Source organism: Myotis nattereri (assembly GCF_964212035.1).
Source record: "Myotis nattereri genome assembly, chromosome: 10".
Lineage (NCBI taxonomy): Eukaryota > Metazoa > Chordata > Mammalia > Chiroptera > Vespertilionidae > Myotis > Myotis nattereri.
In genome coordinates, this window is record NC_138085.1 from 15,460,598 (window position 1) to 15,488,404 (window position 27,807).

At 44.4% G+C, this 27,807-nt stretch overlaps 1 protein-coding gene across 2 annotated transcripts; it reads right to left on the reverse strand.

Moving 5' to 3' along the window:
- Positions 1-140: 140 nt before the first annotated feature.
- LOC308526502 (uncharacterized protein) lies at positions 141-27,807 on the reverse strand. Of its 2 annotated transcripts, XM_081101608.1 has the most exons (10): positions 27,593-27,807; positions 24,899-25,164; positions 23,694-23,852; positions 15,524-15,663; positions 14,566-14,742; positions 13,304-13,395; positions 8,551-8,624; positions 8,169-8,273; positions 1,607-1,688; positions 470-783 (listed from the first exon to the last, which is right to left on the reverse strand). In XM_081101608.1, exons 6-10 carry the CDS (start codon positions 13,383-13,385, stop codon positions 776-778), a joined length of 351 nt encoding a protein of 116 aa, XP_080957734.1. In that variant the 5' UTR covers positions 13,386-13,395; positions 14,566-14,742; positions 15,524-15,663; positions 23,694-23,852; positions 24,899-25,164; positions 27,593-27,807; the 3' UTR covers positions 470-775. The 2 variants fall into 2 exon arrangements, with proteins under 2 accessions (XP_080957733.1, XP_080957734.1); XM_081101607.1 differs by lacking the exons at positions 14,566-14,742; positions 15,524-15,663 and adding an exon at positions 11,036-11,160 and having other exon boundaries at positions 141-783; positions 27,593-27,798.

Sequence of the window (27,807 nt, forward strand, 5' to 3'; positions counted from 1 at the left end):
GACACTTCCCAAGGACAAGGATGAAGGAAGGCAGCATTGTCGTTGGAAGCACGTGCCTTTTAATCATCTGCAGATCTCAACTGTAGAAAAGATACCTATGCTCTGTTAAAGGTCTGGAAAGATAAATAATTTTTTTCTTTGTACTCAACAGAGTGGTGCTCAAAATTAAGGTAAAAATAATACCCTGTCTTCATATGCTCTCTCCTTCCATAGATGGCTCCAATTTTCCTGTCAACTTGAATGCAAGATGGAAGAAGTAATGCTGGTGGATGAAATCAACACATCCCTATTTTAAGGGGTGAAATGAAGATGAGAGACGGAGTGTCACTCATTAAGGTTTCATACTTTACTCTATGGTCAAGTAGGGAGTTTGTAATTGTCCATCCAAACCTGTATCATTAGGGTAATAATGTAGGGCTGTCATGAAGGCCTTTTCAGTGTCTGTACCCCATAAAATCTTGCTCTTTTTGGTCCATGATGTGGGCCAGGGAGCCACCAATGCTCATCCTCTCCCACAGTGACTGAGGGCTCCAGGGCTCCCCTGGCTTGTGGATTTAGCTGGCAATGAGCACAGCTCAATCGTGTGGAGGTGGGACAGACGAGTGGAGTCAGGATGGACTTGGAGCAGCCACTCATGGCTGTCCTTGCCTCTGGCCAGAGCTGATTCACATGGTGAGAGAGGCTCAGAAATGCAGAACAGCACAAACTCCTTGCTACTTGGCACCCAGGGCAGCACACTCACCCTCTTGTTCCTTTACCTGTGCAGCCAGCCAACTCAGTCACCTTCAGGGAGAACATCCAGAAAGAATAATAAAACAAAAGTACCTCATGCCAATCCACATAGCACTTCAAAGTACTAAGAGTAAAAAACTCACTGTCCATGCATTTCTACAGAAAGGCTACTTTCTGTCCAGACCCATACTCTTGCTCTTTTTTCTTCTTCTCCAAAGAAGAAAACACATCATTCTGGAGCCACCGAGATGGAGCAGACCAATGGCCAGCTGTCCACCCAATGATGACAACCGTGGTCTCAGAGAGAATACTATCTGCAGACTCCAGAGAGAGCAGCAGTGGGCTGAGTGGGGAGCGAACTGAGAACTTGACCAGTGACCAGCACGGTGGTGAGCTGATTTGTCTTGAAGACAGTGAGTCTTAGCACTGCTCTGTGCGCAGGACGGGAATGACTCAGAGAGGACTGGACCAGGGGCCTGTTGGAGCCAGAGTGGCGGCTGCCCTGGACCCTTCCCCCTTCTCTCCTGGCCAGGCCCTGGACTCCAAAGCATTGTGGCGACTCCTGATTATTTTTCTTCTTTTTCTCTTGCCAGTTTTCCCTGATAACCATCCTGTTATATGAAGCTGCCACACAGCTCATGGGTGGAGAGGAGTGTAAGGTTCTGAGAGAACCAGAGCTTCTAGCAGAAGGACCAGGAAGGTGGCTGAAATCCAGGGAGAGAGGAGCTGTGGGTGAGCTGGACCCGCACAGAGCACACCCTGGAGGCCAGCATAGGCTCTGCGCATGCTGATGCTGAGGTCACCCCCAGAGCTGCTGAGACACAAGTGACTCTGAACTTCATATGCTCCACAGCCTTACACAGGGGCCTCTCACCTCTGACACTCCGTGGTGGGAAGACAGACTGTGGAACCCGTCCAGCAGGGGCAGCACATCCATCACCAGCCTCATGTGAAGTCTGGAAGGAGAAAGGATCTGCATGTGAATAGGCACAGGGCTCAAGTGCAAGGGGCCAGGGCAGTAGAGCCCCAGCCTGCAGACCCACCACACCCTGCACTTTAGTTCCAAGTACAAGCTCTTTTTTGCAATAGTAACAATTGTAGATTTGACTTTGAAGAAAAAATAACCCAAATTACATTAGAGATTTCAATTTTGGTTTGTCACATCTTCAGTACATGTTAGCTGAACTCACTGTGGTAGTCATTTCACAATGTAGGCAAATCAAACCATCCTTTTGTCTGCCTTCAACTTATACAGTGGTGTATATTGATTATTTCTCAATAAAGCTGGGAAAAATAAACAGTGCCTTCATAAACGGGGAAAAAGTGGTTATAGATGCAGTGGAATGAAAACACCATAACTAAGAGAAAACAAATCAGGATACACACATAACAAATAGTATCATCTTGCCCTGGTGGCGTGCTCACTGGTTGAGCCTTGATCTATGAACCAGGAGGTCATACATGGAGTCCCTGTCAGAGTACGTGGGGCTCCATCCTTAGTAGGGGGCATGTAGGATGCAGGTGATGAATGATTCGTTCTCATCATTCATATTACTACTACCTCTCTCTCTCCCTCTCCTTTCCTCTCTGAAGTCAATACAACATATATTAATATAAATGAATTAATAGTATCACCTCAAAAAGGTATCTAGATATATAAATGTACGAAAGACAAAAGGAAATACTTTGAAATGTTGACAGTGGTTAACCTTGGATAGTGGAAAGAAGTGATTTCCTTTACTTTATACTATTCTTTTTAAAATTCTAATGATCCTATATTATTTTGATAATGAAAAAAATCTTCTAAAACACATTTAAGTAACTTTTTTTGGTGTAAAATGCATTTTGCATCCATGTTCAGTGACCATCCACTTATCTTTGAGAAGCTTAAAAAGTGCTTTGCGTTGTGAAATATCCTTTAAAATGCATTCTTGCACTCCAACAGCTCCTGAATGAGAACACTGGGCTTTGGAGATGCTGGGTCTGCTTGGAAAAAATAATGGGCAGGGGTTGGAGGCACGGTAGGGGATGGGGCGGGTCAGCAACCCTGAAGAGAGGCTCCTAGGTAGGATGCCTCAGGGTCCACAGCTCAGGCTGTATTTGAAGAATTCCTCATTGGAAGGCTGATATCTACAGTAAAGTTTCAGATTTGATAAACTTCAGACATGAGCCACAGTAACTTTTTTAAAAACGGTTTTTGCCGTTCTTATTGCAAATCCATATATATAAAAGGCTAATGTGCTAAGGATTCCACCACCTGACCACTCGCTATGAAGAGCACTGACCACCAGGGGCAGACGTTCAATACTGGAGCTGCTGTGACCTGAACTGGCCCTTTACAGAGGCAGGGCACTGCGCACCCAGAGTCCACAAGCAACACTCCGCTTTTCCCAAGTGGGACACAGGCCCGGCCACGAACCCATGGCACAAAGCCCACAGGCCAGCCCAGCACAGAAATGGTGGCTGTGGGCACCAGGTAATGATGTCACATAGTAATGCCAGGCTTCCTCTCCCTAGCGACTAGCCTCCTTGGAGTTTCTTCACCCACTTGCTTTATAGCCAGGTGCAAACATTTTACACTTTCACCAAATGTCTTTGAAGTGTTTTCATGTGCCTCATCTCATTTGATCCTCACTGAAGTCCCGGAATAGGTAGAGAGGAGACTCGGTAGAATCCTGTTTTCATTTCATTAGCCAGAAAATGAAGATTTAGAATGTTTTAAAAATTGACCCAACTGAAAAGAAGCAAGAAATGGTAGAGCCTGAACATGACTTCAGGTTTTCTCACTGCAGGGAATATAGTCAAACGGGGTTATAGTTAAATATTTCTCCCTTTGTTATCTCTGCATGATGCACAATAATAATCTGCTTTCATTTTGGTATTTATGCTGTTTTGCTGTCAATATCCTGAAAAAGAAATTGGGGCACTTCACCAAGCTGGAAAAAGTTTACCTAATCAGAAAGCAGGTCTAAGTAAGCAAATATCTATATATCTATATCTATAACTATATCTATATCTATATCTATATCTATATCTATATCTACATCTATATCTATCTATCTATCTATCTATCTATCTATCTATCTCTCTGGCGCCAGTTGCATGTGTTTCCATCTGTCATTGTTGATCGTGAATTTGGTATACACTTCTATTATTGAGAAAGGGCAAATAGTGATCTTACAATATTTCTTCTAATTAATTTCCTTTCAATGTGCACCAATTCATGCACTGGGACTCTAGTAATTAAATAATACTATCAAGACGCCTAAGAGAAACATATGTATACAGAAAAGATTTTTAAAGAATTCAGATCTCCTAAGTCACAGCTCTATGGTTCTAACCTCAACTGGGTCTACAGAGGCTGACAGGAAAAATAGAATGAGCACTTGCCCTGGGTTCTCATTTGATCTCTGCTATTAATAGCTTGTGGTCTTGGGGATTTCACTTACCCTTTCTGGGTCTCCTAGCTGCATCTATAGGATGAGGGTAAAATTAGAACTCTTAAATAAGGTTTCTTCAAAGGCTTCAAAAAATAATTGTAGGTTCTGATTTCTACAATGTTCCTAAATATCTCAGCAATAATAAACTTTTCCTTGTTTTAAACTTTGTGGTACAAAACTTCACAAAAATGTAAACACAGTTTTATAATACTACTCATTTTAAAAATATACAACCTCTATAAACCTTATCCTATAACATTTTGGTAGATACTATTAAACATTTCTTAGTAACTGTACTATAACCCAAATTAGTAAATTTAGCATTATCTTTTTAAAACATCAATTGCATATTCTTTGTATTGGTGTGAAAAGGCTCAGAAAATACAGATGTGTTGAGCACCATATGTCACTTTTATTAAAATTCAACAAGTAACTTCCCAGGTATGGAAAACTTCAGCTGAAGCCAATTTTGGGGGTGTAAAAATCAACTCCTGTAAACATCAAATTAAAATGTGGCTGTATTTTCTGCCTTAAAAATTAAAAAAACATAAGAATTGTTATTTAACTCACTCAAATGGTTTGTGAAGCTGAAATACTTCCATGTAGGGTCTGCCCCAACCTGACATTAGTTTAGTGCAAGGACTGAGAGCCACATGTCACCTATTCTCCCCAGTGAGGAAGGGAGCTGTGTGTGAATCATTCCTACCACTAAGCCCCTCGGACAGCCAGCTGCTAGGCAGCAAGGAAACCAGCCTCAGCTCACAGGTGGGAGAAGTGCTGCCATCTCTCTCAGAATACTTCCAAATTCATCCTGAGAAGGATAGGCCCTACCAGCCAAGACCCAGTCAGGCCACTGCTGGGCTCTAAGTAAAGACTGACAATTGTCTCTACCTCTTATTTCTTCTGAGACCAAACCAACCAACCTCCCACCCACCCACCCAACCACCCACCCAACCAACCAACCACAATTTAATCATAATCCTTGCACTGAAGCCACTGCTAAATAAACACCAAGTTGTATATGGGCTCACGTGGTGACTACCCTCCTAGACACATATTCCTAGGCCTGGAATAAGCTCTGCCCATGCCCATTCCCTTCCCTCAGCTCGATTCTCCAACCTCCCCTGCTCACACCCCCCCACACATACACCCTATTTGACCAGGTAGTTAACTTTCTGGGGACTACAGATCCGTCTTGTCCCCTGGCTTGAGACACAAGCCCCAGAGAAGCAGGACCCCTCACTTCCTGGCTTAATAGACAGGGGGCCCTGCTGGGGTCTGGCGGGAACTCTGTCCCCAGCTGCCTCCTGTCAGCTCAGCAGCCAACACTCCTCCAGGTCCAGGGAGCACATGCAACCTGCCCCACAATGACAGGGGACCAGCCCCGCACAGGGAAGGAGCCCACACGGGGGCTACTGGTCTCTCACTGGGGCTCTTGGTCCCAGGTGGCGACTTGATCGAGCCTCTCCACTCTCCTGGTTTCTCCCAGGAACCAGGGGCTGGCCAAGTCCCACCCTTTGGGAAAGTGAATCCTTGGCTGCCCCCACAGAGCAAGGCCCAGGGGAACCCCAATCCTCCAAGCGTTTTAAATACCTGACAAGCCCAAGTTCACCCTTGGAATGAGCCCTTCCCGACCACAACAGCCACTACCCCATGGGACACTCCAAGTCCCAGCACCTGGGACAGCCATGGGAAAACTATGGCCCGCGGGCTGGATTTGGCCCTTTCGAAATAATAAAACTAAAAAAAAAAAAAAAAAAGACCGCACCCTATTATTTAATGATGTTTACTTTGAATTTACATTAGTTCACACAAACACTCTATCCATGCTTATCTTACAGCCTGCCAAGAACCCATTGTGGCCCTCAAGTCAAAAAGTTTACCCATGCCTCTTCTAGAGACAACTTCCTTTCCAGCTCACTTGAGTGGAGAAGGTCAGGAGACCAGGATGTCTCTCTGTTGCTTCCCGTTCTTCCGACACTCTGCGAAGAAGAAAGTCCAGGGCAAGAGATGTTTCTGTTGCTGGGGAAACAGGCGCAAGCGCCACCACTGATACCCCTCGCCCTCTGGCACGAGGCACACACAGGTAACCAAGGGCAGGCCCTTTCAGCTCACACTTGTGCGCCAACTGGGGGTCATACCTGGGGAGCCCACACCTCTTACCCCTCATCCCAGGTGTGTGTGTGTGTGTGTGTTTGTGTGTGTGTGTGTGTGTGTCCGGGATGGTGAGGTGAAGAAAGCGGGGGATGAGGGATGCTCAACCTGGGCTAAGGAGCAGGTTGGTAAGTGTCAGAAGCCTGGAGGGTGTTGGAGGGTGTGTCATGTTCACTGCCCAGGTCATGGCTCACAGGAAGGGAAGCCGAGTGCTGGGGTCAGAGCTCTGCTACCCACTTATTAAATCGCAGGGGTGCTCAAGGGGTCATCAACTTCACTCCCTGCCTGGAGGTCTTTGCAGATGCCCCTCTCTGCCTGATCTGGGGAGCAGAATGGGTGGTGGGCATCTTCCCCACTGGTAATGCCCGGGCCCCTCATGCCTCCTGGCCCGGTAGCGGGCTCTGTCTTTGCAGAGCTCCAACAAGGGCACGTCGAGGAGCTGGCTGACAGGTTCACTTATGCCCTCAACGGGTACAAAGGACAAGTGCGTCAGGACAGGAAAACCATCCAGTGCCAAACTGAGGTGAGAGCTGGCCCACACCTAGGACTCTGAGGTGACTGGGGTGGGACCAGAAGTCAGACTCAAATCTGGGGCCTCAAGTTCTCACAGGCCCACTCCCAAAGTGATCTGCACCTTCAATCCTCCTGACCAGCTCCCTGGTAGGGGAGAAAAGCAGTCTTTCTTCCTGTGCTTCTTGGGATCAGAGAGAAAGCATCTGTTGCTCTCTTTGCCTCATGCTCCTTTCAACTGATGAAATCCCTGCCCAAAGTATCCTGTGGACCAGCCCCAGCCCGACTGTCCTTGCAGACCTTCTCCAAGCTATACACATCATCCCACTTGATAGTGCTGTGTATTGAAAAAAAAGGGGAGGGGGAAGCGGGGGTGGGGGTTAGGGGTGTAGGAAGGGATAAAGGCCTTGAATACTTTTCTCTGCAACCTATCACCTCACAGAGGACGACAAACCATTGCAGTGCGGCCAGCTCAGGAGCTGTGGCCTGACCCAACTCCATATCATCCCAACAAGGACAGAGTTTTCCTCAGTCATTCAGGCTTTCACTGTGGCTACACCTTGACACAAATCAATTGTTGCAAGCTCAGCAGGGCTGCCAGAAACATCCTCACTGTCCTCGTAGGCTAGGTCTGCCATGACACAGGACCACAGATTGGGTGGAAGGTTCCTGATGCCTCCTGGCTCAGTACCCACTCTGTCTTTGCAGAGCTCCAAGGAGGACATCATTGAGGTGCTGGCCCATGGACCCGACTACACCACCTACGGGGTCAGGGTGCAGGTGCATCAGGCTGACGACACAGACCAGTGCCTGTCTGAGGTGAGAGCTGGCCTCGAGGGTCTCTACACCCAAAACCCCAACACAACCTGGCAGTGCCCAGAACCCACACTCCAATCTGGGGACTCCACAGATACCCTCCCAGGACTCTCCCTAGTGTCCCACTGCCCCAAGACAAAGAAATGAGGACCCCCCGCCCCCGTCCAGCTACATGGGACGGTAAAGACAAGCTCCTCACATATTTGTAGCAATATCAGAGAGAGAAATGTCGTGTGAACTGTGTCCTGTCCCTCATCTTGCCATGGCCACGGTACCAGCTTTCCCAGGGGGAATCACCCCCACGTCTCCACGCTGGCCTTCTGCAGAGCCCAACGGTTCCTGGACGAGCTTCTATCTCGGTGAGCATACACTCGTGACTCTGCCCACTGCTAGCTGTGAGGCATGAAAATGTCACCACATCTTCCCGAGTCTCAGGATGCTCCTCTGAAAAGTGGGTTGCTGGGGGGGGGGGAACCTCATAGCACTGCTGTGGGGACAAGCCATGGCAGGTCTCACCTTCTCCCTGGCTCTGCAGACAGGGTAGCTGGATGTGCGGCAGTTGTTGTTGGCAATTCTTTCACTCTGTCCCACGGAAAGAACTCTGACACACCCATCAGCGGCCTGTGGCATCAGAGGTTGGAAAAGCACATGCAAAGCAACCTGTTAAGCAGTGTGAGATTTCACCTAGCCGGTCCTGGTCCTTGGTGTAACCACACTGGGGATTTCTGGGGAGAGCAGGGGCCCAGGCCCACTCAGATGTATGGCATGCTCCTGGTTGGAGTTTCTTTACTCGACAATGTGCACGCACTTTTGGAGACACTTAGCCTGACTCAAGGAATGAAGCAGACACAATCCCTGGGCCTCAGTTCTGGGCATTGGGTCCAGCAGTCACGCTCACCATCATTTGCAGCTCGTGTCCACCATCCACCAGGGCTGATGCCATCAGAGTGATTTTTCCATCTGGATGCACACCTGTTTAGAATGACCGGGCTGACACATCACAGGACCAAGTCATAAAGTGAGTGGTCTCCGGGTCCAGAAGGAGGGCCCTCAGAGTCAGCATCGTGGGGACTGTGGTGGGTGGGGGATGGAGAGTGCCTGGCAGAACCCTAATCTTATACATCATCTGATTCCCAAGAAAGGCCTGGGCTCTGGAGTCTTCTATTCCAGGAGGATAGGAGTCAAAGACGACAGTGGGTGGGGTCCCGGGCCTTGTAGACCCAGAGGGGACGCTGTGCTGATTGGTCCCTCACAGTCCCCTCCCCCCCACAGACCCACCCCGCTCTGCCTGCCCCTCTCCATATCCATCTCCCCTGACCACAGTGGCCAGGCTCAGAACAGGCCTGTGGTGAGCAGGGTGCTCACAAGCCTGTCTCAGTCCTCAGTCCAGATGCCCAGGGCCTGGAGGGTGGGGGTGGGCAGTGCACTGGACCTTTAGGTGAGCTGCCAGTGGGAAGAAGAGTCTCACACAGACTCCGTGTTAAACCTGCTGGATCCCACAACTGCTACAACCATGACAGCCACACAAGGGCCGGGGTTACCATGGTGCTCTCCCATGGGTGGTCATGGGAGACCTGCACAGAAGCTCATATCTAAACAAGTGTACCATGGGAGGGCAGACTGGAAGGAAAGAGCAGGACTCAGAATCTGCTGCCCACCTGCCTCTCCCCAGGGCCTTTGCTGCGATGGTGGGGACCTGGCTGGACCACGTCCAGGGTTTGGGGCAGCCCCTTCCTTCCGCCTGCTTCAAGGTAGAGCAGGCCTTGGTGCCCGTCAATTCCCCTGCCCAAACCTGGTGGGCCACACCCAAAATCTATGGTTGGCGCTGCAGCACCTTGAGCCCACCGAGGCAACTCAACAAGGTGAGGCGGAATGATCATCTGGGCAGATCATCGGGGGAGGGCAGGCTCATGGGCTGGAGTTCCCTTAAAGGCGGTGGCATCTTTCCTGTCTGCACTAAGTCACAGGAAAGCCAGGAGTGTGAGTCAATGTGTCTCTTTCTCCTGCTCCAGGTCCACGCCCAGAGCTCCAGAGCTCTCCGGAGGCAGAGGAAGGGCCTGCTCAGGGGCCAGAGCCTGGTCCAACGAGAGGCCCTGCCCTGGCCAGGCCTGGCTCGAGGCAGTACCTGAAGCCATTATGGAGCCAGCTACTGGCTGCGCTGGAAGCCTTCCCTCGTGCTGTCAGAAGAGTTCTAGGCGATTATCTTAAATAATTCAGAGGAATACATCCCAACTGTACATTTATAATAGTAAATAAGGATAATTTCTAAAAGTACCTACCTATTTATGTAGACTATTTCCCATTAAGTTAAATACTCCTTTTGAATAAATAAGGTTGTTTATTAAAAACACGTGTAGACCATGTCTTCTCACGTACATATACATAATTCCATACACACACACACACACACACACGTACACACACACACGTACACATATATGCTGACATGGAAGGTGCTCACTGTATAATACAGTTTTAAAATAAGTTTTGAAACATTTAATTTCCTCTGATAACTACGTATACACTGATAAAATGGGGAAATAAAATCTGGAAATATATACACCAGAATGTTCACACTGGTGAACTGTCAGCAGTGAAACTACCAGAAGTGACAGTTTCTTCTCATTTTGCTTCATGTATAGGTTCTGGTTGACACAAGGATCATACCTCCAATATATAGACATAGACAGTAGAGAGAGAAAGGGAGAGGCAGAGAACACAGATGAGAGGTGCACCAGCCGCCTCGTGCCCACCCCGACATGGAACTGACCGCAAAACCCTGCCACATGCCCTCCCTGGGAACTGATCCGGAAACCTTTCAGTGCAAGGGGAGATGCCCATCCAATGAGCCCCATCAGCCGGGGCTAGACTCAGTATATATTTTTAAAAAATACACTTTGATTGATTTCAGGGAGGGAGAAAGGGCGAGACAGGAACGTAAACCATGAGAGAGAAGCATGGATCGGTTTCCTCCTTCACGACCCCTATCGGTGATCCAGGCTGCAACCGGGCCTGTGCCCTGACCCGGAATCAAACCAACTGTGCACTCCTGCCTGCTTCACAGGCGGACGCTCGACCACCGTGCAGCACTGGCCAGACTCAATCATATCTTTCTAAACTTTCCCAAGTGCCAATTTGTATCTTGAAATGGTCTCAGGAAAGGAAAAATTACTTAATGGGGGGCATTCTACTTCCCTCGCTGTTTAGATGCATTTGCTATTTGGCCAGAAACAACCAGTAGACTAGCTCTCAACCATACTTAAAATCACTAGGGATAGCAAGAGCATTGCTTTGGTTGCAACAGGAGTAACTCAAAACAACTCCCTCCACTAAACACTTCCTGAATCATTTCCCTTCCTCCATGAGCCCAGAATTTAACTCACCAGTCAAACTCAGCTTAGGGAGAGGAAATGGTTCCACTGGAACAGGACGGTATGGAAACAAGGTACACAGCCCTGGTTCTACCCGAGGGGCCATAGTTCACTGACACCACCACCACGGGAACAATCTATAATTAAAATGAAAACCACCATGTCAGAAAATTCTAAGCAGAAAAGGACAAAGGAATGCCACTGGTGAGTATTTCAAAAGGAGGCACGCTGTGCAAGAGGGATCCATTCAGTGCTGTGGCCCACTCATCCAAAGCTCATCGTTCTCATGTGAGCAGTACTCTTGCTCTGAGGGGAGACACATTTCCTTTCTTTCATTTCATATTTGCTTTCAAGGAAAACCAGCTAGCTGGTCAATACACCAAGCCAACACTCCTCAGGTATCCAACAGGAGAAACCTAAATGTCTCAGTGAATTTTAAGTTTTACTAAATTTGAATTAAAAAAAGTTTCATTTTAAATTGATATGTGGCTGCCCGACTGGCGTGGCTCAGTGCTTGATCGTGGACCCCGGAACCAAGAGATCCCCGTTTCATTCCCAGTCAGGGCCCATACTGGGGTTGCGCGCTAGGGGCTATGAGACGGATGATGCTCTCTCATCATTGATGTTTCTCTCTCCCCTTCCCCAGCCTCCTCACCGCCCCCACCTCCACCCCCCTGCTCTCTCTGTTCCCCTTCCCTTCCTCTCTCTGAGATCAATGAAAACATATATGTTTAACCAGTTCTATGTGGATAATATGGACCCTATGAGACAGTGTACTTCAAAACACTAGGCAACTGTTGTGAAACAGTCATCGCTGAATCTCGGGACACCTGTCCTCCACAAGTCCACACAGAAGAAATGTACGGGGCCCTCAGTGATCACAGTAGAAACAGGAAGCTCTCCATCTGACACGTCCCCACTGCCCTTCCCCTCACCACCTCCTCCTGGGCTGAGGCACCTCCTTCGGGAGCACTTTGACACTAAACTGCCCCATGTCCCTTGCAATTTGGCCCGTTCTGCCCAAGGGTTCACGCAAGAGTCTCATAGTTGATTTCTGAGACACTAAGTTCCTCCCTGATATAAAGCACAACAGCGAGGAGAGGATTTTTTTCCTCTCGTTGATGCTGGGAGCTTACCCTGACATCACTGAGCAGCTGAATTCAATATTGGATCCACCTACCTGTGGACTTGTTCTTTTGTGAGAAAGACAAGTCCCTACTGTTAGCTGCATCACTATTCTGCTGCTTATAATTCTCAGCTTCCACACTGAATGAGATCCTTAAAACTCCTGAGGGTGGACAAGGTTGTAGCATTTCATGGTATTGCAAAACAACAACAACACCAAACACGAAAACAAAAACAAAAAACAATGGGAGCAGAGAGCAAGACAGGGGAAAGATGGGAGATGCCGGAAAGTACACCAGCCTTCCACCGACTCCAGAGGGAGACGTCGGGATACAGGGCATGGCACAGCTCTAAGCTGGGCTGGCAGAGTGTGATGCCAATGAGGATCTCAAAGTGTGACCACAGAAAAGGGGTGAGGGAGAGACAAGACTGCAATAGGAGCTAAGGTCGGATCATGGTCGGCCTGGACGGACACGCTAAGTATTTGGGACTCATTTCTAAAGGCCATAGGAGACCACTGGCAGTTTTCAGAAGAGACATGATCATATTGACATTTTCAAAAGATCCTTCGGTCTGCCCGTAGAGAATGCTTAGGGACCTGGCGATACTAGAGGTTGACAGGTCACAGAGCACACATGGGATCAGGAGGCCCCGAAGTCAATGGGGCTTAGTACTCTTGCTGCTAACCTTGATGGCTTCACACTAGAATCGTTGTATCAGGAATGTCAAGGTGGAAATCTATCCCACTCAAGGCACTTGACAGCTTATGTCTAGAAGTTACAATAAAGTAGCACGATATGCCGTATCTTTTCTCAGATCAAAACACTCTCAGAACAAAGTGGAGAACATACCAAAACCAAGACTTGCTAAAGTGGTAAGGAAAAGGGTGTGGACTCAGCTTCCAGACAGAACAACAGGTCAGTGGCACAGACAGAGACACGCACACACACACAGAATGCGAGAGAGAGGCTGAGAGGAAGGAAGGGACCTCAAGAACGAGAGTACAAGACAAGTGACAGGACCTGACACCCCATCAGCTGGCCTGTACTTGATGTTGTTTAGAAGTGAGTTTATAACATAGAGTCCAAACATAATCGAAATACAAGCAAATGTCACCATACTGTTCACAAAACCTTTAATGACACAGTTGCTTACCTTGATCAAGTGTGCATACTTCTTCAGTTGTTCTGAAAAGCATTGTGTAATCTTTGCAGTAATGATCTAAGTAAAACTCCATTTTTAAGTCCCTACAACAACAAGAACATATAAAATACAAATAACTAGGAAGGTATTCCAATATTTACCCCCAACAGTTAGCAATCATCAATAGAACTTTCCCATTTAAAAACACTTATGAGAAAAAAGATAATCAAATCCAGAGCCCCTTTATTCTATTTCTGGACTTTCCTGTGCCCAGTATTGTAAGTGCAACCTCAACTACTTTTGCTAGACAGATGTTGTGCAGGTGAAACTACTGTAAAAACACTGTGATCTCGGTTCTCTTCCATTACCTATTGGCTGTTGATCTTGAACAAACCATCTCTAGAGCCTCAATATTTTCTTCCAGAAAATGGGGAAATACCAGTTAATTCACTGTGAAGTTTTAAAACTAAATAAAATATGTAAAAAATACCAGAGCCCATGATTAGGGTTGGAAATCATTTCATTATAAAACAGTTTTCACGATAGTAATGATTTGTCCTAAGAGAAATAAAAAAAAAAATTAAAAGTGCCATGTCTCAGAATACAACTTCTTTATCTCAAGGAAGATCACAAAAATTAGAAAACGTTCTGTAATATTAACTCAGATGTTGGTATTTTTATTCCATTCAATTTTATTTATTATCAACGGTCACAATACCCAAGTGTGTGACCTTTAGAATTCAGTGTTAAACAGAGTGCTGGCCAGGCTGTGAGAGTGCAGTGTTAGCACCATTTAAACGTAGATCCACCAGGAACCTGACAGACACCGAAGGCAACAGCACAAGTGCAGCAGAGAGCCCACAGCAAACCAAGCGTCAGGGTCTTGGAAACACACTGACAGGTTTTCTCATCACTAATGGGGGTCATGGTTCCCTGGCCTGGTTGACAATTTATGTAGCTAAACTGCAGTTCTCTGAACTGTAAGCACTACTAGAATGTAGGTATTGTTACAGCATAGCAGGTATTGTTATAGACCTTCCACCACAGTGCAGGCAGTCAGCCTGTCAACATGAAATGCTCTTCGGGTCACCCCCAGTGTTTACCATGTTTCCTGACTTCCTACTGATCTTAGGACAAAGATGACTCACAAGCCCTTACATAGCCAGTATCTTCAAACAATTCTAGGTTTTGCAAACAATGCTCTGGGTTCTTAAGGCCAACGTCTGAGTCACCTGAGCACTCCTGGAAGTTTTCACTCTACACACAGTATTTACCTTGCCAACTGAACAAGGGGCGTCAACAAGTGAATGAATTCCTTCTCCCATCAGAGTATTCCATTTAGGCTCCTCAGAGACCCAGTGAAGTAGGAAAAAGATTGCAGGTATGTGAGAGAAGTGTAGAAGAATCCAGACTAAGATTCTGTGACAAGTCTTCATCCTTCATCTGAGAAACTTTCCAAAAGATTCAGACATAAAGATCTGTTCAAAAGGTGAGACTCAACCTTCTGGTGGTGGTCTGAATTCAGTAAATAATCCCAATCCCGAGAAGAAGAAACAGATATTGATTTTTTAAATCATGCCTCCTTGTAATTAGGGGGGTGGGAGTGATCAAGGAGGGGTCGATGAGGGGAGAAGGAGACATATGTAATACTTTAAACCAGTGTTAAACTCAACCTTCCTAATGCCGCGACCCTTTAATATAGTTCCTCATGTTATGTTGACCCCCACTTTCACTGTTACAAATTAAATATAATTAAAGCATAGTGATTAATCCCAAAAACAATATGTAATTATATATGTGTTTTCCCATGGTATTAGGCGACCCCTGTGAAAGGGTCATTCGACCCCTAAAGGGCTCACGACCCACAGGTTGAGAACCGCTGCTTTAAACAATAAAAAAATTCAATTAAAGCAATTCAAGTTCCATTTTCATATTCAGTTGATCTAAGAATATGAAAAAAAAATCACAATGCTGGCCCAGCAGGTGTGGCTCAGTGGTTGAGCATCAATCCATGAACCAAGAGGTCATGGTTCAATTCCTGACCAGGGCACATGCCCAGGTTTCTGGTTTTATTCCCAGGAGGGAGTGTGCAGGAGGCAGCCAACTGATGATTCTCTCTCATCAAGGATATTTCTATCTCTCTCCCTCTCCCTTCCTGTCCCTGAAATCAATTAAAACATTTTAAAAATTAAGTAATCACAATGCTGGAAAATGAAAGGAATATCAAAACACCTAAATGACTTTAGTGATCTTCTAAATCCTCTGTTGTCATTTCCAGTCTCCAAAGCACTTTCTCCACGAGATTTGAGGCTCTTTGTTGTCATTTCCACAGTCTCCACAGCACCTTCTACGGAAAGAGATGTGGACTCTTCCTTTAATGAATAATATAAAAATGCTTAGACAAAACCACCATTATTCATTTGGTTTTGAACAACAAAAAAAGAGGTATACATTTGGAATCAAAAAGTTCAATAAAATTCCAAAAAGAAACTTATTGTAGGCTTTTTCAGACTTACCCTGTGATATGATAAATGCCTAAAATTAAAACAAAATGCTTATCTAAGAATTGCATCTAAATAATAGCCTATTAACAAATCATATCTAAATAAGAATTGTGGTGAGCTAGAAGGGGACAATAAAAAAGGGGGGACATATATAATACTTTCAAAAGGAAAGATTTTAAAAATAAATAAATAAATAATAATGACATATAGCTATATACTACCTTCTCACCAGCTCAACACATGCACCATGGGAACTAAAAAAGGTAAAATAAAATTAAACAAATGAATGATAAATATTATAAGATAAAGTATGTGTGTAAATAAATTTTAAGAAAAGAGTAGACAAAAATTTAAAAATCAACTAGCTAGAAGCCTTGCCACAAAAGTGACCTCAAACCGTGGCTCAACCTGTATTGACCTTATGTCCTTTATAAAACTAAAGATTACCAGAAGAGCTATTCATAACCTACAGGTTTCTTAATGATCTTATCATTCTTAGACAGTCAGAAAAATATCTTTAGAAAAACTAAACTTTCCCTTTCATCTTGCAAAACATAAACTAGGAAATGCCATTCAACTTTCACTAGCATGCCTAACAATCACTTACTTGAAATTATTTAATGGTATTTTATGGGTTTTTTAATTGTGGTTAAATATACATAATGTAAAATTTACCATTTTAACCATTTCGTGGTGTATAAATTCAGTACCATTAAATACATTCATTCATAAAGTTGTGTAACCTCAATGCTATCCATTTCCAGAACTTTTCCATTATCCCAAACAGAAACTGCCAATTCAACAACTCCCCCTTTCTCCCTCCCTCAGCTTCTATTATATTTTCTGTCCTTATGAATTTACCTATTCAAAGCAAAGTACCCCATGAAGGTGGAATTATACAGTATTTATGTTATGTTGGGTATAACATCCTCAAGGTTCATCCATGTGGTAGCACATCTCAGAATTTCCTTCATTTTAAAGGCTAAATATTTCATTGTAGGCATATACCACATATTGTATATCCAGTCATCTCTCCATACACACTGGGGTTGTTTCCAATTTCAACTATTGTGAATAATGCTGCTATGAACACTGGTGTTCGACTGAGTCCCCACTTTCAAATCTTTTCCTTTTATTTCAACATTTTTTTTTATTAAGGAATTACATATGTCATTATCCCCCCATTGCCCCGACCCTACTCCCATTCATGACCTCACTCCCCTGGGTCTGTGTCCATTGGTTATGCTTATATGCATGTATACAAGTCCTTTGGTTGACCTCGATCCCTTACTCCCACCCTCCCCTACCTTCCCTCTGAGGTTTGAGCATCTGATCGATGCTTTTGTCTTTTGTGTATATATAATCAAAAGGGGGATTGTTGGATCATATGGTGATTCTAGGTTTAACTCCCCCCCCCTAATTTATCTTGAAATTTATTGTTGAAATTATTATAGATGTCCCTTTCTATCCCCCATTCATCCCCTCCACCCTGCCTAGGTTTAATATTTTGAGAAACAGCAAATGGTTTCCCACAGTGGCATTTTTTACTTTTCCACCAGTAATCACAGGGTTCCAGTTTCAACATCCTCACTTATTTTTTTCATTGTTTAATAAATCAGTCATCTCAGTAGGTATGACATGGTATCGCACTGTGGTTTTGATTTGCATTTGCCTAATGATTAAACATGCTGAGCACTGTTTCATGTGCTCATTGGCCATTTACATATCTTTAGAGAAATGTCCGTTCAAGCCCTCTGTCCAGTTTTAAATTGAATTGTCTGATCTGTGGTTGTTGAATTTAGGAAAAACCGGCATGTACCTATTATTGACTCAGCTTCCTTTTATGAAATCCCATCCTCCCAGTCTCTAAAAGCAGATAGTATTTTATTTTATTTTTATTTTTTAAATCTATATTGTTGAAAGTATTACATAGGTCCTCCTTTCCCCGCATTAATCTCTTCCGGGCCACTCCCATCCCCACCCCACCCCAACAGTATTTTCATACTCTCCCTTACTCCTGATGTCTCAGGACTTACACATTCCCTCAGCTCTGTCTCTCATTTCTGTCTTCTCTCTTCAGAGCCAATCTTTTTCCCCTGAACTATCATAGAACAGTATCCTTGACAACAGTCTCTCTACTCTCCAGCCAATCCTACACATCCTACACATTGCCACCAAAGTCCTATCTTCTCAAAATACAGAACTGAAGATGTACTTTCCATTTTAACATCCTTGACAGGCTCCTTCTGTGTACAGTTTAAATTTCAAGTTCCCAGGTACAAACAAGGCCCTTCAGTTTGGATCCACTCAGCACCTGCAAGCATCTCTCCACACCCAAACCTTGTGTACATCCATTCTGAACTTAAAAACATCATGTTTTTCCATAAATAGTTTGGCTGATTCGCTCTGCCTAGAATGCCCTTCTTTTACCAACTTCCAGTTCAATCAGCAACTTCTTTGAGAAATCCTTCCTTCAGAGCCAGTCCCCTGACTCTCACCACACTGTGGACACACAGGTATTATGTGGCATTTTAATTCATCTGCATACAGCATTTTAGTTATCTGTTTATTTGTTTAACTAAATCTGAGTCACATACACCTGGTATTGATTCCTAACCAAAATATAAAATATCTTCCCGCATATAGTAAGAAGACTAAAGAACAATATGTTTTCCAGACCAAAAGGACTGAAATTAAAAATCTTATCGTTCTATTTACAAGCAGTCTTAAGATAACGGAGACAAAAGAGACAATTCATCTAACTGCACATCCATGGAATCTAGTAAACATGCAATCATCCTTTGGAGAATTTAAGATGGAAACATAGAAGCAAAGAATGAGTTTGAGCCCGGCCAGCATGGCTCTGTGGTTAAGCATCGACCAATGAACCAGGAGGTCACAGTTTGATTCCAGGTCAGGGCATATGTTTGAGTTGCAGCCTCGATCCCCGGGAGGCAGCCAATCAATGATTCTCTCTCATCATTGATGTTTCTATCTCTCTCTCCCTCTCCCTTCCTCTCTGGAAAATAAAAATACATATTAAAAAAAAACCCTTGTTGGATATCATCATGCCACTTTCACAACTACACTAACCATATGGTTACGGGGGGGCAGGGGGGGCGGAAATATCATCAAAATGGTCACTGGGGCCCTTGCTGGTTTGGCTCAGTGGATAGAGCATTAGCCTATAGACTGAAGGGTCCCAGGTTCGATTCCAGTCAAGGGCACATGCCCAGGTTCCGGGATCAATCCCCAGTAGGGGGCGTGCAGGAGGCAGCCGATCAATGATTCTCTCTCATCATTGATGTTTCTATCTTTCTATCTCTCTCCCTTCCTCTCTGAAATCAATAAAAATATATTTTTAAAAAAATGGTCACTGGCTTCAACACTCCTGGACAGAAATGCTTTTACACATGCCCTCAAGTTTAGGAATAATTCAGTTTATCGTTCCCAGTATATTGTTAGAAGGGTACAATGTTCATCAGGAAACAGTTAATGGGGGAAAACACAAAAAAGCAATGTCCAGGTACCAAGATTGCAGTGCTTACCACTAAGGAATTTAACATTAGTCAAAAAGTCTTGAAATCTCTTGTCAATAGCCCAATAATTAATTCAACTGCTATAGATATATTCTCCCCCACCCGAAAACTTTTTATTCTAAAAATATTCAGTAAGAAAAGTTGAAATAATACAGTGAACACCTGTTTCATCTAAATCTAACAGTTGTTAAGGCCTAGCCGGTTTGGGCCAGTGGATAGAGCATCGGCCTGCGGACTGGTCCTGGGTTTGATTCCAGTCCAGGTCACATACCCAGGTTGCGGGCTCAGTCCCCAGTAGTGGGCATGCAGGAGGCAGCCGATCAATGATTCTCTTCTTACCATTGATGTTACTGATGTTTCTCTCTCTCTCTCTCCCTCTCCCTTCCTCCCTAAAATCAATAAAAAATGTTTTAAAAATAAACAAATAAATCTAACAGTGGTTACCAATATGCCATATCTGCTTATGTGCATGTGAGGGATTTGACTGGGGGATGATGACTACCTGAAAATCCCCCACATCATGACTTCATCATGCATTTCCCCAAAATAAATATTCTCTCCTATACACCACAAAACCATCATCTTGCCTAAGAAAAAATTTTTCTAACATCACCTAATATTCAGTCCATTTGCAACTTTTTCAAATTTTCCCCAAAATGTTTTTTTAAGACAATTTTCTAGAACCAGGACTCAATCAAAGTTCATTCAAAATGGTGCAAAATATATTGCATTTGGTGATGTCCTTTAGTCTCTTTTAACCTACAATAGGCCCCACCTTTTTCCCCCTCCATGCCTCTTTTTTTTTTTTTTTTGCTTTCTACTACTGTTCTTTTTTTTATTAATTAAACCTTTATTGTTCAGATTATTACTTTTGTTCCTCTTTTTTCCCAACATAACTCCCCTCTACCCTGTTCCCACCCCACCCACTTCCCTCACTCCCCATCCACTGTCCTCATCCAGAGGTGTGCGATTTTTGTCCAGTCTCTTCCCACATCCCCCTCACCCCTTTGCCCCCCAAGAATAGCCAGTCCACTCCCTTTCTATGCCCCTGATTCTATTATAATCACCAGTTCATTCTGGTCATCAGATTAGTCACTTGATTTTCAGATTCACTTGTTGATAGATGTGTATTTGGTGTTCAAAATTTGTATCTTTACCTTTTTCTTCTTCTTCCTCTTCTTAAAGGATACCTTTCAGCATTTCATATAATACTGGTTTGGTGGTGATGAACTCCTTTAGCTTTTCCTTATCTGTGAAGCTCTTTATCTGACCTTCAATTCTGAATGATAGCTTTGCTGGATAAAGTAATCTTGGTTGTAGGTTCTTGGCATTCATCACTTTGAATATTTCTTGCCACTCCCTTCTGGCCTGCAAAGTTTCTGTTGAGAAATCAGCTGACAGTCGTATGGGCACTCCCTTGTAGGTAACTGACTGTCTTTCTCTTGCCGCTTTTAAGATTCTCTCTTTGTATTTTATTCTTGGCATTTTAATTGTGATGTGTCTTGGTGTGGTCCTCTTTGGATTCCTTTTGTTTGGGCTTCTCTGCGCTTCCTGGACTTGTAAGTCTATTTCTTTCACCAGGTAGAGGAAGTTTTCTGTCATTATTTCTTCAAATAGGTTTTCAATATCTTGTTCTCTCTCTTCTTCTGGCACCCCTATAATTCGGATGTTGGTACGCTTGAAGGTGTCCCAGAGGCTCCTTACACTATCTTCGTATTTTTGGATTCTTTTTTCATTTTGCTTTTCTGGTTGGATGTTTTTTGCTTCTTCATATTTCAAATCGTGGACTTGATTCTTGCAATCAAGGCTAGAGAGTCTGCTGTTGGGAGTCTGTATAATATTCTTTATTTCAGTCAGTGTATGCTTAATTTCTAGTTGGTCCTTTATCACAACCTCGAGGGTCTCATTAGATTTCTTATAGATCTCATTAAGTTTATCGGCAGTTTCTAGAAAATTCTTGAAAAACCTTAAAAGTGTGGTTTTGAACTCTATATCCAGTAGTTTGCTTTCCTCCATTTCTGTCATTTGTGTCCTTCTTCTTTGTCTCCGCATTTTTATGCTTCCCTGTGTTGATAAAGTGGTTTTCTGTGCTGAGTGTCCACTAGGGCCCAGTGGTTCAGCCTCCCCAATTACCTGAGGAGGAGACTCCTGGTGCACCCCCTGGTGGTCTTTGTGAACACTCTTGTTGTAGTTAAGCCTTGATTGTTGCAGTTATCACTGGGAGGAATTGACCTCCAGGCCAATTGGCTGTGAGTATCAGCTGTGTCTGCAGTGGGAGAACTTCTGTGCTGGACACACTCCTCTGGGGCAAGACTTGCTTCAATGGGGCTTTGGTGCTCACTGAGTCTGCCCCCTGAGTGTGTCCTTTATGGTTCCACGGAGCTGCAAACTGGATGGTTCCACTCTGACCTCTGGGTTTCCTGGCTCCTGGATCTCTAGGGAGGTGCTAATCTAGCCTTTGCCTGATGCTATACAGCAAAATCTTCCCTGCAGGGCTTAGGCGGGGCGGGTCCCACGGGATCAACAGGGTGGGGCTAGCAGTTATGGCTGCTCTCAGTCCAGCCCTCAGAGGCTCTGCTTCTCAATGTCCTGGTAATCGCTGCAAGCACCTCGGAGAGAAAGCTGCCCTCGAGTTCTGACCTATGCCAGACAGTCCCGCTTCTCCCGTATGAGTCTGGGTCCCTAGAGACTTGCCTGGAACCGGAGCTCAGAGCCTGAGACTACCTCCTGATTGAAAACGACAACCATGCCCTCAGCCGCCAGCCCGCTCCGCATGCACCTCCGCACCATAGTATTTTACTGCCATACTGCGTCTCCTCTGAGTCTCGGTATGCTTTTCTCTTTCCTTCTCCCTTCTAGTTGTACAATTTCCACTCAGCCAACCTTCCTGTGGTTCTGGATGGTGTCCATTCCGTCTTTTAGTTGTATTTTTGAAGTGGTTGTTCGAGGCAGTAAACTCCAGTGTTTACCTATGCTGCCATCTTGGTTTCTCTCCATGACTAACTCTTTAAGGAGACCAGAATGTAGACTATCCCATATTCTGGATTTGTCTAATTGTATCTCATAGTGGTTTTTTCTTTAAGTCTTTATTATAGAAAATTTCAAATATATACAAAGGAAACAGAGTAACATAATAAATCTCCAACAGCCAGCTTCAATAATTCTCAATTTCTGGTGGTTCTTGTTTCATCTATACCTCCACCCATTCCTCATCTCATTTTACAAACTGATCCTCTAGGCCCCATACTTCCTATAACTGGAAGTTAGGTCTACATATTCATATCAAATATTTGGGGGAAGAAAACTGAGTAGATGACATCATGTCTCCATGCCACATTACAGCTGTAGGTATAAAGGAGTCCTCTGTCCCCTATCAGTGATGGTAACCCACCAGGTTGTGGAGGTGGAGAACAACATGCAGCTTCAAAGTAGAGATGCATTTATTTCTTCACTTTGGGTGACACCTTGGTGCCATGCTAACACCTTTCACGCAATGGCATTACTATCCCATTTACAATCCTTGTCTGAATCAGAGGTTACACTGGAGTAAGAGGTTACACAGAATAGCGATTTTCAAATTCTACCAGTCCTTCTATATTTATTAGCTGGAATTCTACTTTAAATAAGGGTTTTCCTTTATTAACTGGAGATGAACTGCAAGACTTCCTAAAAAGGCAGAGCAAATGCTTAATTCTGTCCCTTTAATTACTAATTTTTATTTGTTTCTATTCTTTTTTTTATAATCAGTTAGAAATACATGTAGTTTACATATAAATAAATATACATATAAATTTATATATAAATTTATGAAATATAAATACATATATAAATATATTTTCATTGACTTCAGAAAGGAAGAGGTAGATAGAAACATCAATGATGAGAAACTTTCATTAGCTGCCTCCTGCATGCCCCCTACTGGGGATCAAGCCAGCAACCCAAGCATGTGCAATGACAGCAAATTAGATTTTTTTTTCCTTTCCCGTACTCTCTATTTTCACTATGAACTTGATTTTTATTTATTCAACACTTTGCAACCAAATATAATCATGTGCTAATATATTCTTATACCCTTAAATTTAAGTCATGAATTTTCTCGGCAATAACTAATTAAATTACTCAAGTGTTTAAACATTACCATGAAATTGACAAAGAACAGTGCAAAAAAATGATGATATAGAAAATAACTGAAATGTTTATTTCCCTACCATTATCTTCACTACATGTTAAAACATATATCTAGCTACTGAGATCATTATATATTGTTTTTATTATTTCTGTTAAAATTAGGATAAAAGCATTGTTTAAAAAAAAAAACACTAAATAATCAATCAAATACTAAAATTCAAATCAACTCACCTGTTGAACAGGACTATCAACGGTAAAGGCCTTGTAAAGAGCCAATGCCTGGCTTTTACTCCCTTTGCTCCAGATCACCATATTTCCAGCCACATAGAGTTCCTCGTCATAATCCATTTCTCCAATTTCATTTCTGCCTCTCCTTAACTGCCAGCTTTCCTAAAAAATTTACATATGTAAGACATGTTTAAGCAGTTTTTATTTCTTTTGCAACATTATGGAGCAAGATTTATTAATTAAAATTGAACCGCAATTCAGATACAAGTCTCCTGCTCTGTCTGTGGAGTAAGGCTCAGTCCAAGCCCAACTCTTAGGTTTGGTGCCACCGATTAACAGAGGAGGGGGTGTGGGTGTATGTATCATACTGTATCTTACAGGATTTCAAAAATGGGAATTTACCTCAAGAATTCTCTATATTAAGTATTTTATTATTACGTTACCATTTTATGCTGCCAAAAACATAAATAAACAAAAATTAGACCTTACCTATATATCCAAAAATTAAACCAACATTCTTGGGAGACTAAAGACATATGAAGCATATGGGGGGTGAAGCAGAGGGGGCAGTGAAGTGCACATGGGACACTGGGGGAGCTTACCAACCATGCAGACTTCCCTGCTTCACAACTGCATATACATTCACTTTCCTGCCCTTGTGCCAACCATCAGAATGAACAGGGCAGAGAAAGGTTTGGATTCCTAACTACAGACTTCCGCTCCTGGAAATTTTGGTATCCCAAAAGGGATACAGAAATGGAATTAAGATGAGAATGACTGACTGTTTAACATGCACTTACTTCTCATTCCCCTATTTAAAAACTAGTACTGTATCTACTTATGTGGCATTTCCTTTCTCCTCTAGAAATATGTAAGTTTTGGGCAGCAGGGACCATTGCTAACTCGACTATCTAACCATCAAATAACATGAAATCTGGTCCCACGTACTAAATGAAGAAAAAGAGATTTAAATGGACCATAATCATAGTGACTCTCATTATAAATCCCTGAGTTATATGTCTAAACAGCCATGACACTGTAATACAATTAAGGTCATTATTTTTAGCTTTCATGAAAATTACCAAATCTTAACCAATACCCTAGAAGTAGCATCATACTCATTTCTCAGTTGCATCTGGGTAGCCTTAAATTACAAGTAGATCGAATCTCTCTACATTTCAAAAGCAAACTGAGAAACTTGGTAAAACCTTCTGTTTTTCGTGGATTGTAACCTCCTGCAGGGATCCCACCAAGCCAGCAGCACCATCAGACGACCACAACTCAGAGGCTGGCTGCAGTTGCCGAAGCTGAAGGTTCAAAGCATTAGGGTGCTGTCTGCAGTGGTCTCGACGGAAAGGAACAAATTCCTGCAAATCCCCAGCTGCAATCATTGTTGCCCTTTCTTCAGAGAAGTTCAACATGGCTTTCAGATATCAATATTATTTCTGTATGAATTCAAACACATTCTGGCCAGCTGCTGGGATCAAAACGAGAAGAAAATTATCAGAAGTTTACAGAAGAGCCATGAATCCTTAGATGAGTGTCATACAATCCTATCACATTGTAGGTGTACAAGTAATCATAACATCAAAGAGCATTCCAGATCTGATTCTTTCAGGGAATTAGTTACCATTTCATAGTTACCTCACACTATCAGTACATAATTAACATTACAGCTACATGTTAGCTGCTGACAAAATCAACTGTAGGAAATCACTGGGCTGAGAGATAAGCACTGATGTCTGACAATATTGATCCTACATTTCCTACTACTACTCACTAATTTCTCCACATTTCACATTTAAGGATTTAGACAAGTTTTACTTTATAGTAAATGGCTCTCAACATTTAAGGGCATTTCTGTTCAAATGCTGGAACAACATTTAAAAAGCACACCTGACAGATGACTGGCATATTGAAATGAAACAAACAAAAACAACATATCATTTCTAATGCATCAAAAGTTGAACCACTTGGTGCTTTAAGAAACTAGTAAATGTCATCATTAATTTTGAGGCTCAATCCACCTAAACATATAATTGCAAGCAATTCCAATTTCTGGTGCTAACCCAAAAGACCAAGGCATGAATAAAATTACTGGCAATGGAACAGTCGTGCTTGTTTGCAAACTTAACAGTTCAGCTTATTACTACAAAGAAGTGGATGAGCTGTGGGTGGTAAGAGCCCTCACCCCTTACTTCCAGAACATTTCTATGAACAGTAACTAACAGCCAGTCAAATTCGGCCACTGTAGAAGGTGGATGACAGTTCTGCCTCAGACAACTCTTATATGTAAAACGGTTTTGTGGCATAGCGGTTAAGCTGCAATCCTCAAATACAGGAATCAAAACAAACATTCATGTCAGCACTAGACAACCTTTAAAAACAGTGTTTGAAATGGCTTTCACATCACAAACAGTTTAATTTGACTTCGTTTCTCCTCTGAGATCTTTTTGGCACCAGCAGCTTTCTTGGCTGAAATATCTAAGCCTGTGGTTCCCATGCAGCTCCTCTAGGGTTGCAGTTATGTTTTCTGTGAATTAAGTGTTATTCCTGAGAGAACGGTTATGTCACATTCATGACACTTTTTCCTCCTTCTGATAAGTCAGTTTTGAGAACAGTTTAACTTGGGCCATGACTGAGATAGTGCCTGTGGGAGCCTCATCAGGGTACGCCAGATGTTCAAGGCCAATCTGAGCAGGAGAATCCTAACTGGGATGTTCAAGGCCAATCTAAGCAAGGACACAGAGATTGTACTGTACACACTGGGCAGGAGTACCTTACTATAACCCAAATACTGATGTCACTGTTGGGCAGGAAGCCTTTGTGTCTAAGTTAGTACAAACGTGTTCCTAACCAGCCGGTGGGTGGCTGCTTGGTATGGCTCCTGTTTGCTACTGTATTAGCAAGGGCTGCTTGGCGCAGCCACTGTGTGAAGCTACTTTGAAGAACTGTTTTGTCTGATGGCTCCTTGTTAGCAATGGCTACATGGCCTGCAAAAGAGACTCTCCTGCCCTAACCGGTTTGGCTCAGTGGATAGAGAACAGCCTGCGGACTGAAGGGTCCCAGTCCAGGGCATGTACCTTGGTTGCAGGCACATCCCCAGTAGGGAGTGTACAGGAGGCACCTGATCTATGTTTCTCTCTCATGATGTTTCTAACTATCCCTCTCCCTTCCTCTACGTAAAAAAAAATGAAAATATTTTTTTAAAAAGACTCTCCTATATGCCTCTGTCTCTCATGTCCTCTTTGTCTACTGCCCGGCATTCACGTGGGTACAGCCCCTGGCAGAGGACTGTGCACCCCACAGTGCCTTATAAAACTTACACCAAACACCACAAAATCCAGCCGGCCTTCCTATGTTCTAGTCAACAGGTTATCCAACATATTAACTCTGAGAGGAAGCCACAGAATCGGTAATTAAAGGATCGCCTGCACAGAACAATGACCACTTTGTGCTGATTAGTATATTTAGATCTTTGCAGCCCCAACTGTGTGTGCGGTTCCCCGGGCCCTATAACAGCTCCGCATGGAACTGATGCGCTCCCAGGGAGACCGCGGCCTGGCTTCCTGGGAACAGGGACCTGCCAAGAGCACCCGAGGCGGCTGGGGGGGAGGGGGGGACCCGAAGGCACAGGAGGCACCGGAGCCGGGTCTGGGCAGAAGGGCCGCGTCCGGGGCCTCAGGGTCAGCGAGACCCGCGGGCTGAGCCGGGGCCTCAGCAGCACCAGCCGCCTGGCGGCCCGCTCTGAGCTTCGGCCGCGGGGACACCGCGCTCAGCTGGGAAGGAGGCCTGGGAGGCGCGGGGAGGGGCGGCGCGGAGCCCAGGCCACGCCGCCCGGGGCGGTCGGGTGCGGGGTCAGGGACACACGGCGACCAGCAGTGCCGCCGGCCGGGACTCGCCTGAGTCACTCGGGACGTGCGAGGCGCGGGAGCCCGGCTGCGCCCCCGGGGCCACAGCAGAGTCGGTCACGGGGACTCCGCCGCCGCTGAGCGTTTCCTCCCCCTCCGCCCCCCGCTCCCGGGAACCGGCGAGCAGCAGCCCAGGACCGCGGGCGTCAGCTCCCGCTCTAAAAGCAAACGACGGACTCCGCTGAATTTCCCGTCCTGCTTCGCGC

Bases quoted from the DNA above. Each gene is read 5' to 3' on its own strand.
- LOC308526502 (XM_081101607.1), bottom strand. From the start codon at position 11,129: ATGGCCCCTCGGGTAGAACCAGGGCTGTGTACCTTGTTTCCATACCGT. The intron at 8,274-8,550 runs GTGAGCGTGACT...CTGATGCCACAG, and splicing joins GACACGAGCTGCAAATGATG to GCCGCTGATGGGTGTGTCAG. The intron at 1,689-8,168 runs GTGAGACCTGCC...TTCTCCTTCCAG, and splicing joins TCTGCAGAGCCAGGGAGAAG to ACTTCACATGAGGCTGGTGA.